Source organism: Condylura cristata, unplaced genomic scaffold (assembly GCF_000260355.1).
Source record: "Condylura cristata isolate star-nosed mole 26May11 unplaced genomic scaffold, ConCri1.0 scaffold00027, whole genome shotgun sequence".
NCBI classification, from domain to species: Eukaryota; Metazoa; Chordata; class Mammalia; order Eulipotyphla; family Talpidae; genus Condylura; species Condylura cristata.
Window position 1 is genome coordinate 19,192,679 of NW_004567128.1, and position 17,645 is coordinate 19,210,323.

The following is a 17,645-nucleotide window of genomic DNA, read 5'->3' on the forward strand; positions in this document are numbered from 1 at the left end:
AAGACAATATAGTCTTTTCAATGAAGAGTGCTTGAGCAATTGGACTGGCACAAACAAAAAGAACTTACCCATTCCTCATCCCCATACTAATAGGCTCTCAAAGTGGATCATAGATCCACATATAAATGCAACGCTAAAAATGCTTCTAGAAGAAAACAAGGGAATGTCAGCATGGACTTGGGTTACATGCACAATTCTTAGATACAAGACCAGGGCCTGATCCATATCATTTGTTAAAATTTATCAAATTTGAACTTCTCCTTTGTGGAGAATTCTGTTAAGAAAATGAAAAGACAAGCTATAGATCGTACAAAAAAATAGTTTTGGATCACATATCCCACAGATATCTTGCATACGGGGTGTCCGAACTCTCAAAATTCAACAAGAAAATAGTCCAATTTGAAAAAAAGTGGTTGAAATACTAAGCAGATATTTTAGCAAAAGTAGGTAATTAGGTAGAAAATGGTATATGAATGGGTATATGAATGTTGTTCATTACAATTACTATTGATATATGGTAGAAATTGCCTTCCTAGATAATTACTCAAAAGAAATTAAAACTGATGATCACCATAATACCTGCATGTGAATGCTCATAAATTTATGCATAATTGGCCCAAAATTGAAAACAAGGGACATGTCCTTCAGTCAGTAGCTAGATAAGCTCTCTGTGACACATCCACACAATACAACACTCTTAAGCAACAAAAAGGAAAGGCCTGTTGATTCTTCCCACAAGGAGGGGCATCTTGAATGAATTCTACTAAGTGAAAGAAGCCAGGCCCAGTAAACTCCAGTTGATGTTGTGTGAGTCCATCTTTTTGGCAATTTGGGGAATGTAAAATTACAGGAATGAAAAATGACATTGTCAGGGACTGAAAGGGGGGTCGATTACAAAGGTGCAGCTAGTGAAAATTTGGGAGATGATGAAACTTTGTGAAAAATATGGTAGCCGCACCACAATGTGTCTATGAAAATCCTAGAATTACATGCCACTAAGAATGAATGTTTATAAGCAAAAAGATAGAAGTAATTAAGGATTGAACATAGACTGTGACAAATGAATCCGACTATTACAAGTGTTTGACAACCTCTTGAAATGTAGAGAAGAGAAGAGAGGATTCAATTTTGTTCAAAAATGTTATGCTTATATGGCTGTAGAACTAAAGGTAAAAAACTGTACATACACATTTGTATGGGTTTGCAACTCTGATAGTACTTTATATTCTAGAATTAAATAAACATACACTAATTGTAGACAATAATATCCAGGTTTTTAACTGTTGAAGAAAGGGGGGGGTGTTTCATAATGAATCCTGTAGGGCTGCTGGGTTGCAGTTGGTGGAGTGGAAGAACAGTGTAACACAATTATTGGTATATTGCTATGCATTCATTTGCTTATAGTTAAGAGTTTTTTTTTATCATTATAATTATTACTTGTTTTCCTGTTTTGGGTGTGATTTTTCCTCAGAAGATATTCACCTGCTTTGTGCCAATTTATATCCCTTCTTAATGTTGGTACTAGATGAGTATGACATATTTAGAGCACATTGTCTATATTCACTGCTAACTGATCACTATCAACTTAAATTGCCTTTTCCAGATGAAGGTTAGAATTGTTTCCATTCTTAATACTCACTACAAAAGTGAATCACTTGGCTTTTATTAAAAGCCATGGGTGGCCAATATGCATCAATGGAAGCCCATTTAGGCTAGAATTACCCAGCTAACTAGAAACATGCAGCTTAAAATCATTACTTTGATCTTATCACATCTCAAATCAGATATGCAGATATCCATAGGGTGCTAGCAGGAAAAATGCTTTGAAAAATAAATTGTAAAATATTATTTTCTATATATTATTTGAAAATCCCTAGCGATCTTTGTTTGCTAGACTGATTTGGCAATAACATGCTAGAGAAAATCTATAGCAATGTTTGATGTTGTAGCATCTACAATGAAAAAGTAACGTGTACTCTTGTTTCTGGACGGATACAGGCCATATTTGGCTCCAGAGAAAACAGTATTCCAGATTCAGCTGTGATAGAATCCTGGCTTGTGAATTTCACATATCTCTCATGAGCATATCCTGTCATGAGAATCAGGAGAATCTCTTTTTGTTCTGTATACAGATATTATGCCATCTCAAAACGTTTAAGAATGTAGATTCTTTTGGAACTTAAACAAAAAAAAGGAAATTTCACTTTCAGCATAGCAATCATTTCTCATGTATAAAATATCCTCCCTCCCCAAATAGATAATCTTTCAGATATGTACTATATAGCCATGTACTTTAACTCTTTCCAGTGTCAGCATAGTAGTTATTTCAATAACTGGGAATTCCTGTTATTACTAATCCATCCTGTAATAACTTTTATAGGTCAAATCTGGTTTTTAAGTCTCCAAATCCTTCCACATGTGTATCCTACATGTAGAAGAATTTCTACAACACAGGGAAACTGGCTTGAAAGCCTCAGTGTTACAGTTCACTCCGTGCCTCCTGAACCTCCTTACCCATGTTGATGAGCGTTGATCAAACAGTTGACCTTCAGTTGAATTTCTTGACAAGATGAGTAATTTTGAAATAGTGGATAATTTCCTCATTGCTGTACGGCAGTATCTTTTTCAAATTAGTTCAAGCAGAAGTAAAAGAGACAGATTGCAGTTACTTACAAAGCCTTACAGATATATTTCATGTTATTAAGCTTCTGAGGTTTTAATTTCCAAAATAATAATGATTTTGTTTCCAAGCAAAGACAAAATTGTCTCTGTTGATCAGATTTCCTTAAACTATCAGTTTAGAAAAGGAAATTTATTATCTTATTGTCTCTATCTTTTCTTGAACAGGAATTATTCCCTCTGAAAGATGGATAGTAAATTTCGACCAAGACCTAGCTGATGGCCTTGTTTTTGCCGCACAAGTGGGAGCCTACTGCCCATTTTTGGTAAGTCATTTTATGCAGAGTGGTCTAATATTATCTGAAAAAAAAAAAAGAAACTTAGGAACTAAACTAAAATTCAAATTAAGAAACTAAAATTCAAACTATAGTTTCTGCAAACAGATTCTTCTTTTTTTTTTTTTGGTATAAATTTGCCTTTATTTTATGAACAGGTCATTTGCATTCCTCCTAGAACAAGGAAAATGTCTTTTGGGGGTTGAAACTGATACGCTTATTTTTTATTATTATAACTTTATTTTTACATCATTTTATGCCTTTTTTTTTTAACTCAGTTGTAATCCCTGTGGGCTCCCATCACCAGTTCACCCATGTGCCATCACCATAGTCCCATGTGTTTTTGATCCCAGTCCCCACTTTACCCCTGCAAAATGTCTCTGTTATATAGCTGTTCATTATTATTATTATCCCCCACCCTCGTCCTTTATGTTCCTGCTGTGAGTGAAAACATCCAGTATTTTTATTTTACTTTTGGCTTATTTCACTAAGCATGATCCCTTCCAGCTCCATCCATTTTGCTGCAAAAGGCATGAGTTTATCTTTTTTGATCGCTGAGTAATATTCCATTGTGTATATGTACCACATCTTTTTTATACAGTCATCTACTTTTGGGCATTAGGTTGATTTCATGTCTTTCCTATTGTAAATAAAGCAGCAATAAACATGGGGGTGCAGTTGTCTTTTTGAATCAGTGGCAGACGGATTCTTATATGTCTTAAGTCACACGTGGATGTGTATGTTAGCACTCCCTCTTTGCTTATTCTTGTTGCTTCATTACAAAATACATTTAAAATATTAATATTTAAGTGATTCTTTGCTGAACTGTAGAGAACAGCTAAAAAGTTGTCATTGTTAATATCATTAGTATAACATCTGATGTTTTCTTTTCCAGATTGATTCTCATTTTTTAAATATGTACACACAACCAAAAAGATCTGAACATTATCTGCACAATTGCCTGATTATTGTGAATGTTCTTCGTGAAATTGGTTTTGATATGGACATACAGGTGGGTACCATTATATTACAAATTTTGTAAATATTTTTTAAGTTTCTTCTTATTTTTTCCAGCTTTGCTAGATATTATTGATGAGTGAAATTGATTATACTTAGTTTGTCCGATATGATTTTTTTTGAGGTATGTGATATGATGGTGCAAGACACATATAAAGTGAAATGATTACCATTTGTTCATTAACACAGTTATCATTTCTTACTTATTTTGTGAGAACAGTTAAGATCTACTCTCTGCAGATTTCAGTATTGTTAACTTTAATTACTTTGCTATACATTACATTCCCAGAAGTTATTCATCTTACAGCTCAAAGTTTATGATCTTAATCATTATCTTCCAGTTTCCCTTCTTCTACAGCTGTCTCCATTCTACTGTCTCATTCTGAGTCTGATAGTTTTAGATCCCACATATAAGTGAAATATAAAACTTGTCTTTCTTATGTGATTGGTTTCATTCACTATAACATTCATCTATATTGTCACAAATAGCAGAATTTCCTTCTTTTTGTGGTGAAATAATGTTACACTGTAAGTGTATACCACATTTTCTTTATCCAGTCACTTTGGTTCCATATCTTCGCTATTGTGAGTAGTTGTAATTAAACAAGTGATAAACAGACATCTAGGAGATACTAATTTCATTTTATTTGAATATATTCTCAGAAGTAGAATTGCTGGACAACATGGTAGTTCTGTTTTAAAAAGTTTTTTAAAGACTACCTATACATTTTCTCTTAACACTGCTACCAGTTCATTTCTTTACTAATTAGCGTAGAAGGAGTCCTCTTTCTCTGTATCTTTGCCAAAACTTAACTCTTGTCTTTTTCATAGTAGCCATCTTAATAGGCATGAGGTAATTTTGATTTATATTTCCCATTAGCAATGTTGAACATCTTGTCTTGGACTTGTTAGCTATATTGTTAGCTATTGTAGGTCATCTTTGGAAACATTTAGTTGAGTCCTTTGTACTATTTCTTTATTCCTAAATTTAACAGGCAGACTAAAGGTCTTTTCACAGGGCATTGCTAAAGTATGAAAATTGAAATATGGCTTAATAGTAGAAATCTGGATTTTAAAAAACGGTACAATTATGTATATCCAACTGTGTAATAGGAAAGTAGTTCTAGTTTTAGGCCCAGTTATCTTAAATCAGAAGAGTGAAACTAAGTGCTTTATTATCATTACCTGAGTTCAAAGAATTAAGTTAAAAGAGATTTTTTTGAATGTAAATGTCTTATTATTATGAAATTTTATAGCAAAAAAGTAAAAATTTTCATTTTGGTTTTGCAAAAAATATCCATGTAGGTTTGTTTCATAATGGCTATATGCATTTTGATTATATCTCAGTTATAATTTCACATCAGTTCTTCAGGGGCAGTAGTCAAGGATACATTGTATGCTAACACAATTTTTAGCTCTTTGTTACTTTAGAGAATGAAATTGTATAATGATTGATTACTGACTTTGAAAACTGTGCACGTTCATTGGATTATCAGTATTTATACATGTTAGTAATCAGTAATACTTTACACATCTAATTGTCAATAGGAAAGTATGAAGAAGTAAGTTGCAAAATTCATATAAGTGAAGAGCTCAGAGTGATCTAGATTGATCCACTAAACCTCAAAAGACTTTGTGGATGGGGTAGGATTTATTTGGGGCTTTGAAGGATGAGTTGGATTTGGATTAGAAGTAGTAAGTTAAGAGGGAATTGTTCAGAGTAAATAGCATAAACAGAATGTCACATCTGAAAAAGTGGCATTAGGGTTGGGATGGGCAAAATAGGTGTATGTATTTGTTAAGAGCTTAGATATCAGATAAGTGGTCAGGATGGACAGAAGACAGGGGCTGGAGATAGGAAACAGACTAATCAAAGTGGAATTTCATTTGGTCAGGGAAGAAAATATTTACTTATGTCATTTTAATGGGGCCTTAAATTTGTAAGTCAATAGAAGTTCCATGGGGTTTCTACACCTGATAAGTAACCATAAAAAATGAGGTACAAGAAAAGGGCAATTTCAAGTAACTCCAAGTTTTTGTTTCTGTAGTATAGAAATTAACAATCTATTGTCCATTTATGACTTGATATGAAATAGATCTTAACACCTGCTGGATAAATGACTTTTCACAGTGACTGGCATTTTCCTTGTACTAATGAACTTGCTTGTTAAAGTGACTTTGTACCAGGTCAGACATTTACATTATTTTGTCAGTTTGTACAGAGAAACTGTAATCAAGGATTTTGGTCAACAAAAATTCGTTGATAAGAGTATTTTAAAGAAACAAACTCTTAATAGAAGACTGGTTTGGAAGAATCAAGTTATTACAGGTCCTGTAAATTCAATAAATCATTGAATCACCTTAAATGACTGAGTAGACCTCGCAAGGGATACAGATGTGGTTCAGCCACACTCATGTCTTCAGAGCTGTTACCAAATAATAGAGACAAGTCCTGGAAATAGAACTTGGCAAAACAAAGCCACAGTAGACATAGAAACACAGTAACATGGGTCAAAGGGGAAGGACTATTCTAGTAAGTCAACCAGGAAGCGTCATGAGGTATGGTTTTTAAGGTACTTGAGAACTTGAAAGGGGTTCAAAAGTGTTGTCATGCAGCCCTCACCCCATTTGGCACGATGAAAGTAAAAGTTAACATCAGACAGGCTTGAAGGGTAAAAAGCCAAAACTTCATGACATACATATTTAAAGACCTGGGCCATCAAAGAGAGAGAAAGGAGAGACCTCTCATAACACCTGAGGAGAGGACCTCATTAGTTAACTCTCAGAATAAAAAGTTGAGTTTCTTAGATAAACTCTTTTCTGCATGATACCCCCAAACTAAATTCTTCCAGATCACAAAAAGGAGAGCAGCGACTGCTTCTTTGATTAGGAAAAAGGGCAAAGATCTGTTAAAAGCCACTCTTAGCCTCTAGGGCCTTTATTGCCATTAACTTAAAATAATCTGCATTTTTAGGTAATGTAACCAGTTTCTTGAGGTCTACATGATCTTGATTGATTTTCGTTCCCCATACCAAAGTGACATTGATTAGACAAGGCCTACTCTAGGAGTATTGAGAAAAGCCCTCTGACCCTTGTGGCAAGATTGATTGCACACAAGCTGTGTTGACTTAAAATGCTTGTTGTTTTTGTACGTAGCCAAGAAATATTTCAAAATGCTCATCTGCTCTTTAAAGATAGATAAAACATGCCCAAGAATGATGGATAGAAATCTTGACAGTTAAATTTTAAGATAACTACTTAGTTTTTATCAGTGAGTTCCTAATTCCCTACCTTTTATTCACTTGTATTTATGAACATTTAACGTCAGAGTTATAAAATATTACTCTTAAATCAATTTGGGGAGCCAAATTATTGCTCAACATTGGCTCACATTTGAATCCTGTGGAATTCACGACCAGACTGATTTAGTAATGTTTAGGTTTCCTTGTTATATCTATTACAGAATCCATTTGGATAAGTTTCTTTGCTAGTAGGATGTTCTCTGTGGAATCCTGACAGCTGGAATATATAGTTATTACATATTCTCCCTTTCATGACATGCTTTTTATTTAAAGCAAAAATATTCTGCAAAAAGTATGGACTCAGCATACGATGTTTTTTTTTTTTTATTCTCGTGTAGAGAGAGAGAGAGATAAGAGATACAATAAACATTTGTGGAGGTTGTTTATTTACAAAACCGAGAGTGGTGATGGGAACTAAGGGTAAATAGATATGTAACTGTTCTTCTAAATAAGTTGTTTTTTTTTCCTACTTGACCACTTTTAGCCTTAAATAATAGAATCCATGAGTAATTTAAAAAAGAAATTCAGTATTTTACATAAGTCAGAAAGTAGAAAATTATTTAAAAGAATTATACACAATTATTATAGAGTTACTGAATTCCTCAACAAATTGAGTTTCATTTTTCTCAGCCATTCCTTACCTGCTGACTTTGTTTTAAGCATGTACACGAATAGCCCCAAAATTACTTCTGCAGTTCTCAGCAAATTCATACAGCTATGCTTAGAGCTAAGTGAACAGCATCTTTTACTTTTCTTTTTTTTCTTTTATATGTATTTTTTACATCGTTCTTTATTTTGTACATTTTTTTCATCTCATTTGTAATCCCCATGGACTTCCCACCATTTCGCCCCTGTGCCATTGCCTTAAAGAGCTTCTGTACAACAAAAGAGACATTACAGAAAAAGAGACAACCCCACTGATTGGGAGAATTTTTTTCCACATGTACTAATGATAAAGGACTGATCACAAAGATATACAAAGATCTGATGAAACTCAACAGAAATATTTTGCTTCTTTTTCTGTACTGTAAACCTTTACGAGTGGTACCATAGCATATTTCTCATTGCATGTCATTGACCAGAATTGCACCCATACTTTGATATGTCATGGAACACACACATGAAGTGGTGTTCTTGTAAAAGGAAAACCGCTGGGAAAGGCGATCAGTAAGGTTCTCTAGTGATAGTTGGCACGGTTTGCAGTTACAGCAAATTAAATCCCCATATCCCCATGAAGCTCAAGATCATCTCACCTCTGTGACTTATGAGGAAACTCAGGCCTAGGGTAACCAATTGATTAAGTCAAGATTGTGGCACTGAATAGTAACAGAAATTGGATTTAGTTTACCAGATTTCTATTCCAGAATTTTCTCCATTATGATTTTTTTGGTTGTTGTTGCTTAATTCCTTGTCTTTTGTTAATCCAGTAGGAAATAGTATAATCTTGGGGGAAAATAGACCAATACAATCAAAGTTCTTGGTTAAACCTATATAAAGAAAATAATGATTATGTCTCTGAAAGATATTTCACATGAAATACTTGTTATAAAAAACAACTAACTTATTTGAACATTTGACTTTTTAAGCCTCGGGCTGACTAAACTGTAATTTCCTTAGTTTATTTTCATTAACATTTATTATAAACAAAAACAAAAATTTTTTTTCTAGTTTTCAGCTTAGTGCCTTTTCAAATGCATCTCTAAGAAAAGCATATTTCCATATCACTGCACTTTCATCCTATTATGTATTTTTCAAAGATGAATTTTTATAGTCTCTATGTAACACTTATGATATGATCTGAAAATAATCTCTTAGTATATATTAAAGAATTCATTGGATAATCGAAGTGAAGATTCAAACTGAGGAAGCACTCCAACAGATTTACTCTGTGAGAGTTAATCCAGTTAACATGTGTTTGAATGCAGTTTGCAAGGGTAGGAACAGGGAGCCATTGACATTAAGAGTATAATATTTCGGATAGGAGATTTCTAGATGCAAGTTGTCCTGATGTAAAGAGATGCTGATGATAGAGGAAGGTAATGCTGGGTCATTTATTTACCTGCTAAAGTATCCACTGTAAAGAATGAAAGGCTAGGTACCATTGTGAAATCACTCTCTCTTTTTTAATTTCTTACTTTAAAATACTAACTTTACTTCCTGGCAGTGGATTACTGCCTGCAGGAATAGAGCTTGTGAAGATGACTTTGTTCTCCTGCCTGCTCTGAGGGAGTCATAGAAAATGTTACCATGTGTTCACTGTGTCAGTCACTAAAACAGTGTTCAAAAGACTCTTACTGACTTCAGAGTAGAGCACAGCTTGTTACGGCTGGTGCTCCCCTTCTCCCAACAGAAGTATTTATTACCACCCTAGATAGCCTTCTTGGGGCCACCTCTGGGCTGTCCTTTCACACAGAGCCTCTTAGAATTTAAAAGTGAATGTGGGGATTAAAGTCTGTATTTTGATTTTTAATTTGTTATTAAATGACTTCCCTCATTCTGCTGACTTATATTATCTCTATTAAAGAAATGTGAGACTAGAGAATACTAATGAAAGTCTTTGGAGGCTTGGTATATATTGCAGTTTTTCTCAAATCCAGCTCCCTGGCAGCTTCCTAGCCTGTGGAAATGGTTTTCTTCATTTTCACTGATAAACTCATAAACTCCTCCCCAGGCATAGTTATTGGTGAGCTATACTGCTTATTAACAAAAAGGAAAAAAAAAAGAACAAATCCTTATCATTTAAAGAAGGAAAGGCATGTATTGAAAAATGTCAACTAGTAGACAATCAGAGGAGTATCTCATTATTACCTGGTAAAGGGAAGGAAGTAAATTTTCCTCCTACTTTTCTATGTACTTGGCTGATACTTGCCTGAAACAAAGGAGTCAGAGGAGAAAAACAAACAAAATTTAGTACCCTATATACCCACTATCTATATTAGAGATAGGAAAACTGACTCCTTGAAAATTCCTGAACCACCACCTTAAGCACTATCTTTGGCTAAATATGAGAGATGTTCAACAGGGTTGCCAGTTACAGCAGGTTCTCAGGAATAAGCACCATAAACAAGCTTACGTAGTTACATGATTTAAACTTTTGCTGTATGTGTTGATAAGAGTTTCCAGAGGTTTGGTCATGAGAAAGATAAGGGGTGGGGGGAGAGAGTGCATGTGTGAGGGAGAGGATGAATCCACCTCAAATAATCAGTATACCAAACAGGTGCTTCTTCAGCTTGCCTTCATTGGTTACAGCTGCCAAATTTCAGCATCAAGTGTTTTTAGCTCCACATAACACATTTGATTTTCTGTGCTATGGCACTATCTGCATTTCCAGGCCTGGGCCAGCTAATTTTCAGTTGCTAACTTGCATGTGTGCTATTAAGTCATAGCTCTCTGTACATTTTATGGAAGTGTAGAGAGCTCCTGTAATTGAAAATGACAGAATTGCTTATGAGTGGTGTTTTCTGTATCTTTGAATCCTTGCCACAAACCAATTCCAGTACTTCCTATGCAATGAATAATTCACCTTCACTACTTTCCCCTTTGTGTGGGAGATCAGAGGCACTACATAAACTGATAGAATGAATTCTTCCTCCCTCTGTTCTCCTGGTCGCGGTGTACAAGCTTGTTATGTTAACTGCCCGTACTATTATTCCTCTGTAGTTTTGAAATTTCTGTATTCCGAAATCTGTTCACCAACCCTCAGTAGTTTACCTTATCCGTATAATTAAATTTCGGTCTTATTATACTTCTCTTTTTATTCTGGGAAAAGCACTTTCCCAACCACGCCCTACCTCATTTGCCTGAATGGTTGCTCTTGTGTTATTCTTTGTTCAAAAATTAAGGTAGTGAGGAGTGATCATTCTGCTATCCATGCCCTTCACTACGTGGCCCTGGAATTCTTTAGTGTTTATCCCACTACTTGTCCATTTTTATCTTCTGCAAGATTCAACCTATATTTTTCCAAACAAAGAATATACTTCTCTGTATTCATACCCCCATAGTGTTAACACTCAGAGCAGTGAGCACCCTAGGAGGCTCAGACTCTGAATCCCTGCTCTGAAGGGATTCAGCCATCCAGTCAAAGACTTACTGTGAAAGAACTTTAATAGAACTAGTACACCTATATAGAGAAGAGTGGTTAATATGTTGCCAATAAAATGCTCAGCGTTACCCATTCCCTTGTGGATAATTGCCTAGACAAACAGGGTTGGCCTGAAGCAGGGTCACTGAGGCTCAAAAGTTTGCCACAAGTCTAAGGCACCTCCTGAAGGAGAAACGTAAGGAAGTGGCAGAGGGGGCCAGGCAAGGCTGGGACAAAGGATAATGAAAGTACAAACCAAGACAGTGGCTGCCATTGTCAGTGTTTCCATATGTTTCTCCCATGTGTCTCTTCCAAGCATCTCCTTCCAAGTTCCTCAAATCCCTTGTGCAAGTTCGAAGCTGAAGAGTAAGTGGGCCTCCCTCTCCATACTCTCCACATAGCCTTCTCCACATGTTTCTCTGTGTGGCACTTTGAGCCGGCTTCCCCTCAGGGTTTCATAGCTTCACCTGGCCACCCAGTTCTGCCCCACCACCACCCTACCCCCACAGTGGAGAGGGAGATGTGGTACCTTCTTCTCTAATGGAGATGTCTCTGTTTCAGTAGTTCTTTTCTTTTATATGACACACATCCTTCTCCTCATGCCAAACACAACTTAATGAAAATCTAAGCCATCTTCAAGCCCATCTCATGCACATCACCTTCCATTGAGTTTTTGCTTGAAAATCTGTTGTCTTTTTTTTTTTAACCTCATTACTTCTCTCACTTTCTTTTTCTGCATTATATGAATCATTGATTGGGGTTCAGCATCTTAGTCACATCATTGTTCAGTATGTCTTGTGTGAGGTATTTTTCTGACTTCTCCCTTACTATTATGGAGTCTTTGCGACTGTGATGCCATGGTTGTGATAAGAACATGTCTAAATCATATTTAATCACATGGGTCAAGCTCTTCTGTGTCACAGAAGTATTTTGTCTGTAGTTTCTACATTTCTGTGTCATTGTTAATAACATTTTAAAATATTTTAAAATAATTTAGCAATTGATGTATGATGCTTTAGCTCTCTCTGTTTTTTTTTTTTAAGCTGTACATCCTTTAATTTTTATTTCCCTTCTTTGAAACTAGGCCACTGACATTTGTGATCCTAATCCCATCCTGATGCTCATGCTTTGTGTTTACATGTATGAAAGGTTGCCTACATATCTTGCCAAGAAGGTTGTGCCCTTCCACTGTACATTACATGACACTGTGCTGAGACAGGTAAGTATATCTCCATGTGTAAACAACACATGGAGTTAAATGCTTAAGATGGGTTTTGGATATTTTGTTGCAAACCCAAAATTAATACAAATATCAATATATTTTTTATTATTTATTATTATTACAAATATCAATATTTTTAAATAATCCTTAACAGGTATTGCTCCTTTCAAACCAACGATATAGAAAAGTAAAACTACAAACCTTAGATGGGTAATATCCCCATTTTCATTAATCTAGATTAGGGAGTGGTAAAAATTTCTTATGAGCCTACCAGCTTCCATTACTTCTTTTTGAAATAATCCACACACCAAAGTGACATGTCTTAGAAAGAAGTCTCCTCTTACAGAGGGCTGTCTTTCAGCAGACCTGTCCTCATGGTGACTGATAGCTATAAGCAGGTGAGCCAAATACGACCCCCAAGTCCTTGGTGAAACTCTTTAGCAAAAGCATACTTATCCTTGTAGTTACCAAAGTTGTCGTGAAATGTAAAAGTAACTAGTCTTTTGGAAACCCTTGTGATTCACTGTGATTGCACATATTGCTAATTATCAACTCTTCAGATATCTTTGACTCTAGTGCCTGGCTTTCCTATGTTGTGATAATCTTTTCTTTATTCCAATTTGCTCAACACCGATTTACTTCATGTTTTCTTCCACCTCTTCTTAATATGTATGTTTTCCAAATCTCCAGTATAGTCTATATATAAACACTTACATAGTCATATGTTGCTTAACAATAAGGACAAATGCATTGTTTGAGTATTTCATCACTGTGCAAAGATCTTAGAGTATAATTACACAACTTGGATAGTAAAACCTACTACACACCTGGGCTAGGTAATAAAGCCTTTTCTCCACCTACAATACTGTACTATCTGTAGTCCATCGCTGACTGAAAAATTCTAAGTGATACATGGTCACAGACTCACTTTTTTTTTTTCATTGACTCTCTCTAAAAATGAAGTTAACTCATTCTGTAATGTTTTCCACATCATAGTGTCAACAAGGAAGGGACAGCCAAACACACCCTATCCTACTCAGTAAGGAACAAGAGAAAATTACCCCATTGCTGTGGATTCTTCCTGGACTGGTCCAGCAAACAAATTAACATCATACAGATTAGTTGTAGAAAAAAGGACAAATTTTATCACATGTATATGAAGAAGTTACATCATTGTAAATTTTAGAGAAATGAAAGGTTGAAGGTCCATGTCCTCAGCTAAGGAATGGGGCAGGCAACTGCAATGTCAAGGGGAGTAGAAGGGGTTTCGCGTGATATGAAAGGGGTGACTTCATGTGACAGAAACCCTTCTTGGGCATTGGCCTGGCCAGAAGATAGTTTTCTCAAAAAAATAAAAATTAAAAAAAGGGTGGTTTCTGGAGACTTTTCAAGTCTTGAGGTAATGGCAGCAATTGTCCCTAAGACACACAAGAGCTCATTTTACGTTTGCTCCACATGCCAACATGGAAAAAAGGCTATTCTGAGCACTTTGGAAAAAACCTATCTGAGGGGAGGCCTGTCCTACAGCTGCTCAAGACAAGACCACTGTCATTTCCAGCCTGGACCTGTGATTTTAAACCTGTATTCCTTATGATACTTTACATCAAACAGCTGAAGTATCTTTTTAGTAAATTCAGTTATATAAGCTTTCTGTTTAAAATTCTCTAAAGATAGCCCTTTGCAATAAGAATAAAAGCCAAGTTGTCAACTTTAGACTGAAAATTTTATCTCTATATAAAGATATATATATATAATGTATATATATATATTTGTATATGGATTTAAAGTCACATATAACATACATAATATGTGTATATTAATGTTAACTGTCATTAATAAAAACTAGATGTTATATATCTTTAAAATTAATTGGTTTATTTATATTCTCATCTTCAATATAGATTCTCCTGAAAAATCCAAGCTTGAAAAATTTAGTGTATAATGCTACAATTGTTGGAAGAGATGCAGCTGACTTCTCCCTCTCACAAACAGGGAATATTGTGACAATTTCTCCAAAGTATGCATTTAATTTTTTTTTTATCATTAACCACAAGACTCTAAGATTTAGTTATAACAGAGTTAACTGAATTTGTTTCTCACAGATATATGTGTGTTTATATATAAGATGAAAAGCCTGTCTCTCAGGTATAAATAAATTATTCATATATTAATATCGTTCACCCATTTTGTTAAAACAGCTCCTTTTTATATGCTCATTTAATTTTAGTTTATTTTGCATGTAAATTGGCCATAGAAATGAGACTATAAATTATTTTTTAGATACTATAATTTGATTTCCTGCAGGAGACTGGAAGCAGTGTGTGCTGTATTTATCATATATATAATGATATTATACATTATATGCATGTTTGTCTTTATAGAAGTAGTGTTTGTTAGAAAATTTAGGATCCATAAAAGTAGTAAGAATAAAAGAGGGTAAAAACTGTTTATTTCACTTCAGAGTCATCCTTATCGTTGCCATTTTTCTGTGTACCTTCATAGTAACAGTGTGGAGAAAGGAGAGAGATGCACGTGTATACACATACACATATGTATATACACTCCCAAATTGTGGCAATTTTCTATAAACTCTCCTTTTAGTTGATTATGCTCTCGTGATACTTGTGTAACGCTTCTAGTACACTCTCAAACATGAGGTACAAATTAGACCCCCAGAGAATAGTCTTGAGAAATTAAATATAAGCATAATATTGGACTCTTTCCAGGTTAGCAGATCCTTTTTCATATGCCCTATAGGTTTTAATAATGACAAATATCCTTATTACATAATGCAAGGATGATATAAGAATAACTGTGTCAGTATCACAGGGTTGTTAATCCTGTTCATTAGTGATTTGATAACCACTAATGAACTTAACCACTATTGGATTTTAGTCATTATCTTTGTATTCAATTATTTTTCCCAGTACAAAATAACAGAATGTAGTTATGAAAGTTACTTGCAAGATTCTTTTTTTAAAAACTATGCTTACATGGCATACTTTTCATATTTTCATCTTTACTACTTGTATAGCAAACACAGAAATAATTGGAAATGGTGGCCACTTTTAATCGTATTTTTAAAACCACAAAACCCAGTTGCAGTGGTGTCCTTGGCTTGTGTTCTTAGCCTGTGTTTATTTTCTTCAGTTCCTGCTCCATGCCAGGGGGATATATAATTTATAAAGTCTCAATGAATATTCATGGTTGGAACTATGTCCAGTCTAAATTAAATATGAGGAAAACAATTCTGTATGCATCAGTTTCTATATTATAAATTATATCCCAGAATACAGCTCATTGTAAAAATAACCTATACGTTTTCTACATTAGACCTCTTACATAAGTCACTATAAAGCACAGTTTTGGTGATACAAACAGACCCTACTGAGTATTGTCACAGAGCTATTCCTCTTCCTTCAAGAATTTGATAACTTGAGATCTGTTCTTTGTCCTTTAAGTAGGTTGATACAAGTGGAAAAGATTTAGGTTTCCCATTTTTTTGGATTCATATTCTAATGGCTTCTTCCAGTATTTCAAAGCTTTCATTATGTGGAAATTCTTCCTAAGAACTACGTTAAACCTCTCAGATTTTAGATTCAGAGCATATCTCTGTTAATGAACTTAAGCAGTTATAATTTTTATTACAAATGTAAAACCTAGACATTGTTGAAAATAGGCTTACAGAAAAGTATAAAGAGGAAAACAAAAATCACCCAGCATTCTCTCAAAACAAGTTAATTTCTTTCCAAATATGTTTATTATAACATATGCATAATTATGTCTATCACATTTATACAAAGCCCTTGACATTCAGTAAAATTTGGCTTTGGCTATTTCTTTGTTTGTATGTATATATATATATATATATATATATATATATATATATATATATATATATATATATATATATATGTATGTATATTTATATATACATATATATACACACACACATCCATATACATATATATGTATATATATACACACTTAATTTTTATTTTATTTAAAAATATATTTGTTTTAACATCATTCTTCATTTTGTGCATATTTTCATCTCAGTTGTAATCCCTGTAGATTTCCCACCACTAATTCACCCATGTGCCATCACCATAGTCCCTTAGTGAAATAAGCCAGAAAGAAAAATACAAGATGGTTTCACTCAGAGCAGGAATGTAAGACTTTGGCTAATTCTAAGTGTTCCTGAAGACCCACGGCATGCAATTGTATCACTTATTTTTCTAGGAGCTGGCTTGTTAGACTGTTGCACAAACCTTCCTTCCTTTGAACATCTCAACAGTACTTTTTTCTCTTTATTCACTATTGCACCATTTATGGTCCATATTAATATGATATGGATGTGTGTATAAATATTAGGTTGTCAAACTTTTATACATGCCCAGTGAACATTAAGTGATCACATATACATGCACATCTATCTGCACATGTAAAATCAGAACTGTATGTATTCACAGTTCGAACAATATTATATGTGTACATGTATTCTTGTTTTCAACTTTTTTTTTAAAGATTTATTTATTTGTGCATACAGAACTGGGGTACAGGACAGAGGCTCAGGGGCGGTGAGAGGCTTCACCAGAGACAGAGTGGGGAACAGAACAGGCAGATCGACGAAGTACACTGCTGAGGGGAGCAGTGGGCTGGTCAGGAGAGGTCTGCCACACCATGCGTCACCTCCGGGGCAGGCAGGAATCGAACTCATGCAGAAACGGCCTTAGATTCTCAGTGCTGTGCTTTAACCCACTGTGCCACCATGGATGGCCGTTTTCAACTTTTTTTAATCAATATTTAACTCTCACGTGCTTTAACAAGTCAAATATACTGAGAAGTTTAGAATGAAAAACGAGTCCCTCTTCTTCAAATCCCTCCTCATCAGTGATGCACTTAAATGACCTACTTAGATTTCTTTCAGTTACGTCCTATTTAGTTCTTCCGATGGTTACCTCTGTAAATGTAATTATATATCCTTGCAACTATGAAGTGGTAGTATTTACTTCAGAAATAATGCATTAAAATATAGTTATACTATTTGATGGTCTAGTTTATTCCTC

General features: G+C 34.6%; 1 protein-coding gene across 1 annotated transcript in view; it reads left to right on the forward strand.

The window, feature by feature from the left end:
• The window catches only part of CFAP47 (cilia and flagella associated protein 47), a 283,608-nt gene that overhangs the window by 121,352 nt on the left and 144,611 nt on the right, over positions 1-17,645 (forward strand). The window contains exons 33-36 of the mRNA XM_012730250.1: positions 2,848-2,945; positions 3,850-3,966; positions 12,439-12,573; positions 14,478-14,593. Of these exons, the coding sequence (XP_012585704.1) occupies positions 2,848-2,945; positions 3,850-3,966; positions 12,439-12,573; positions 14,478-14,593 (466 nt within the window). The remainder of the gene's footprint in view (positions 1-2,847; positions 2,946-3,849; positions 3,967-12,438; positions 12,574-14,477; positions 14,594-17,645) is intronic.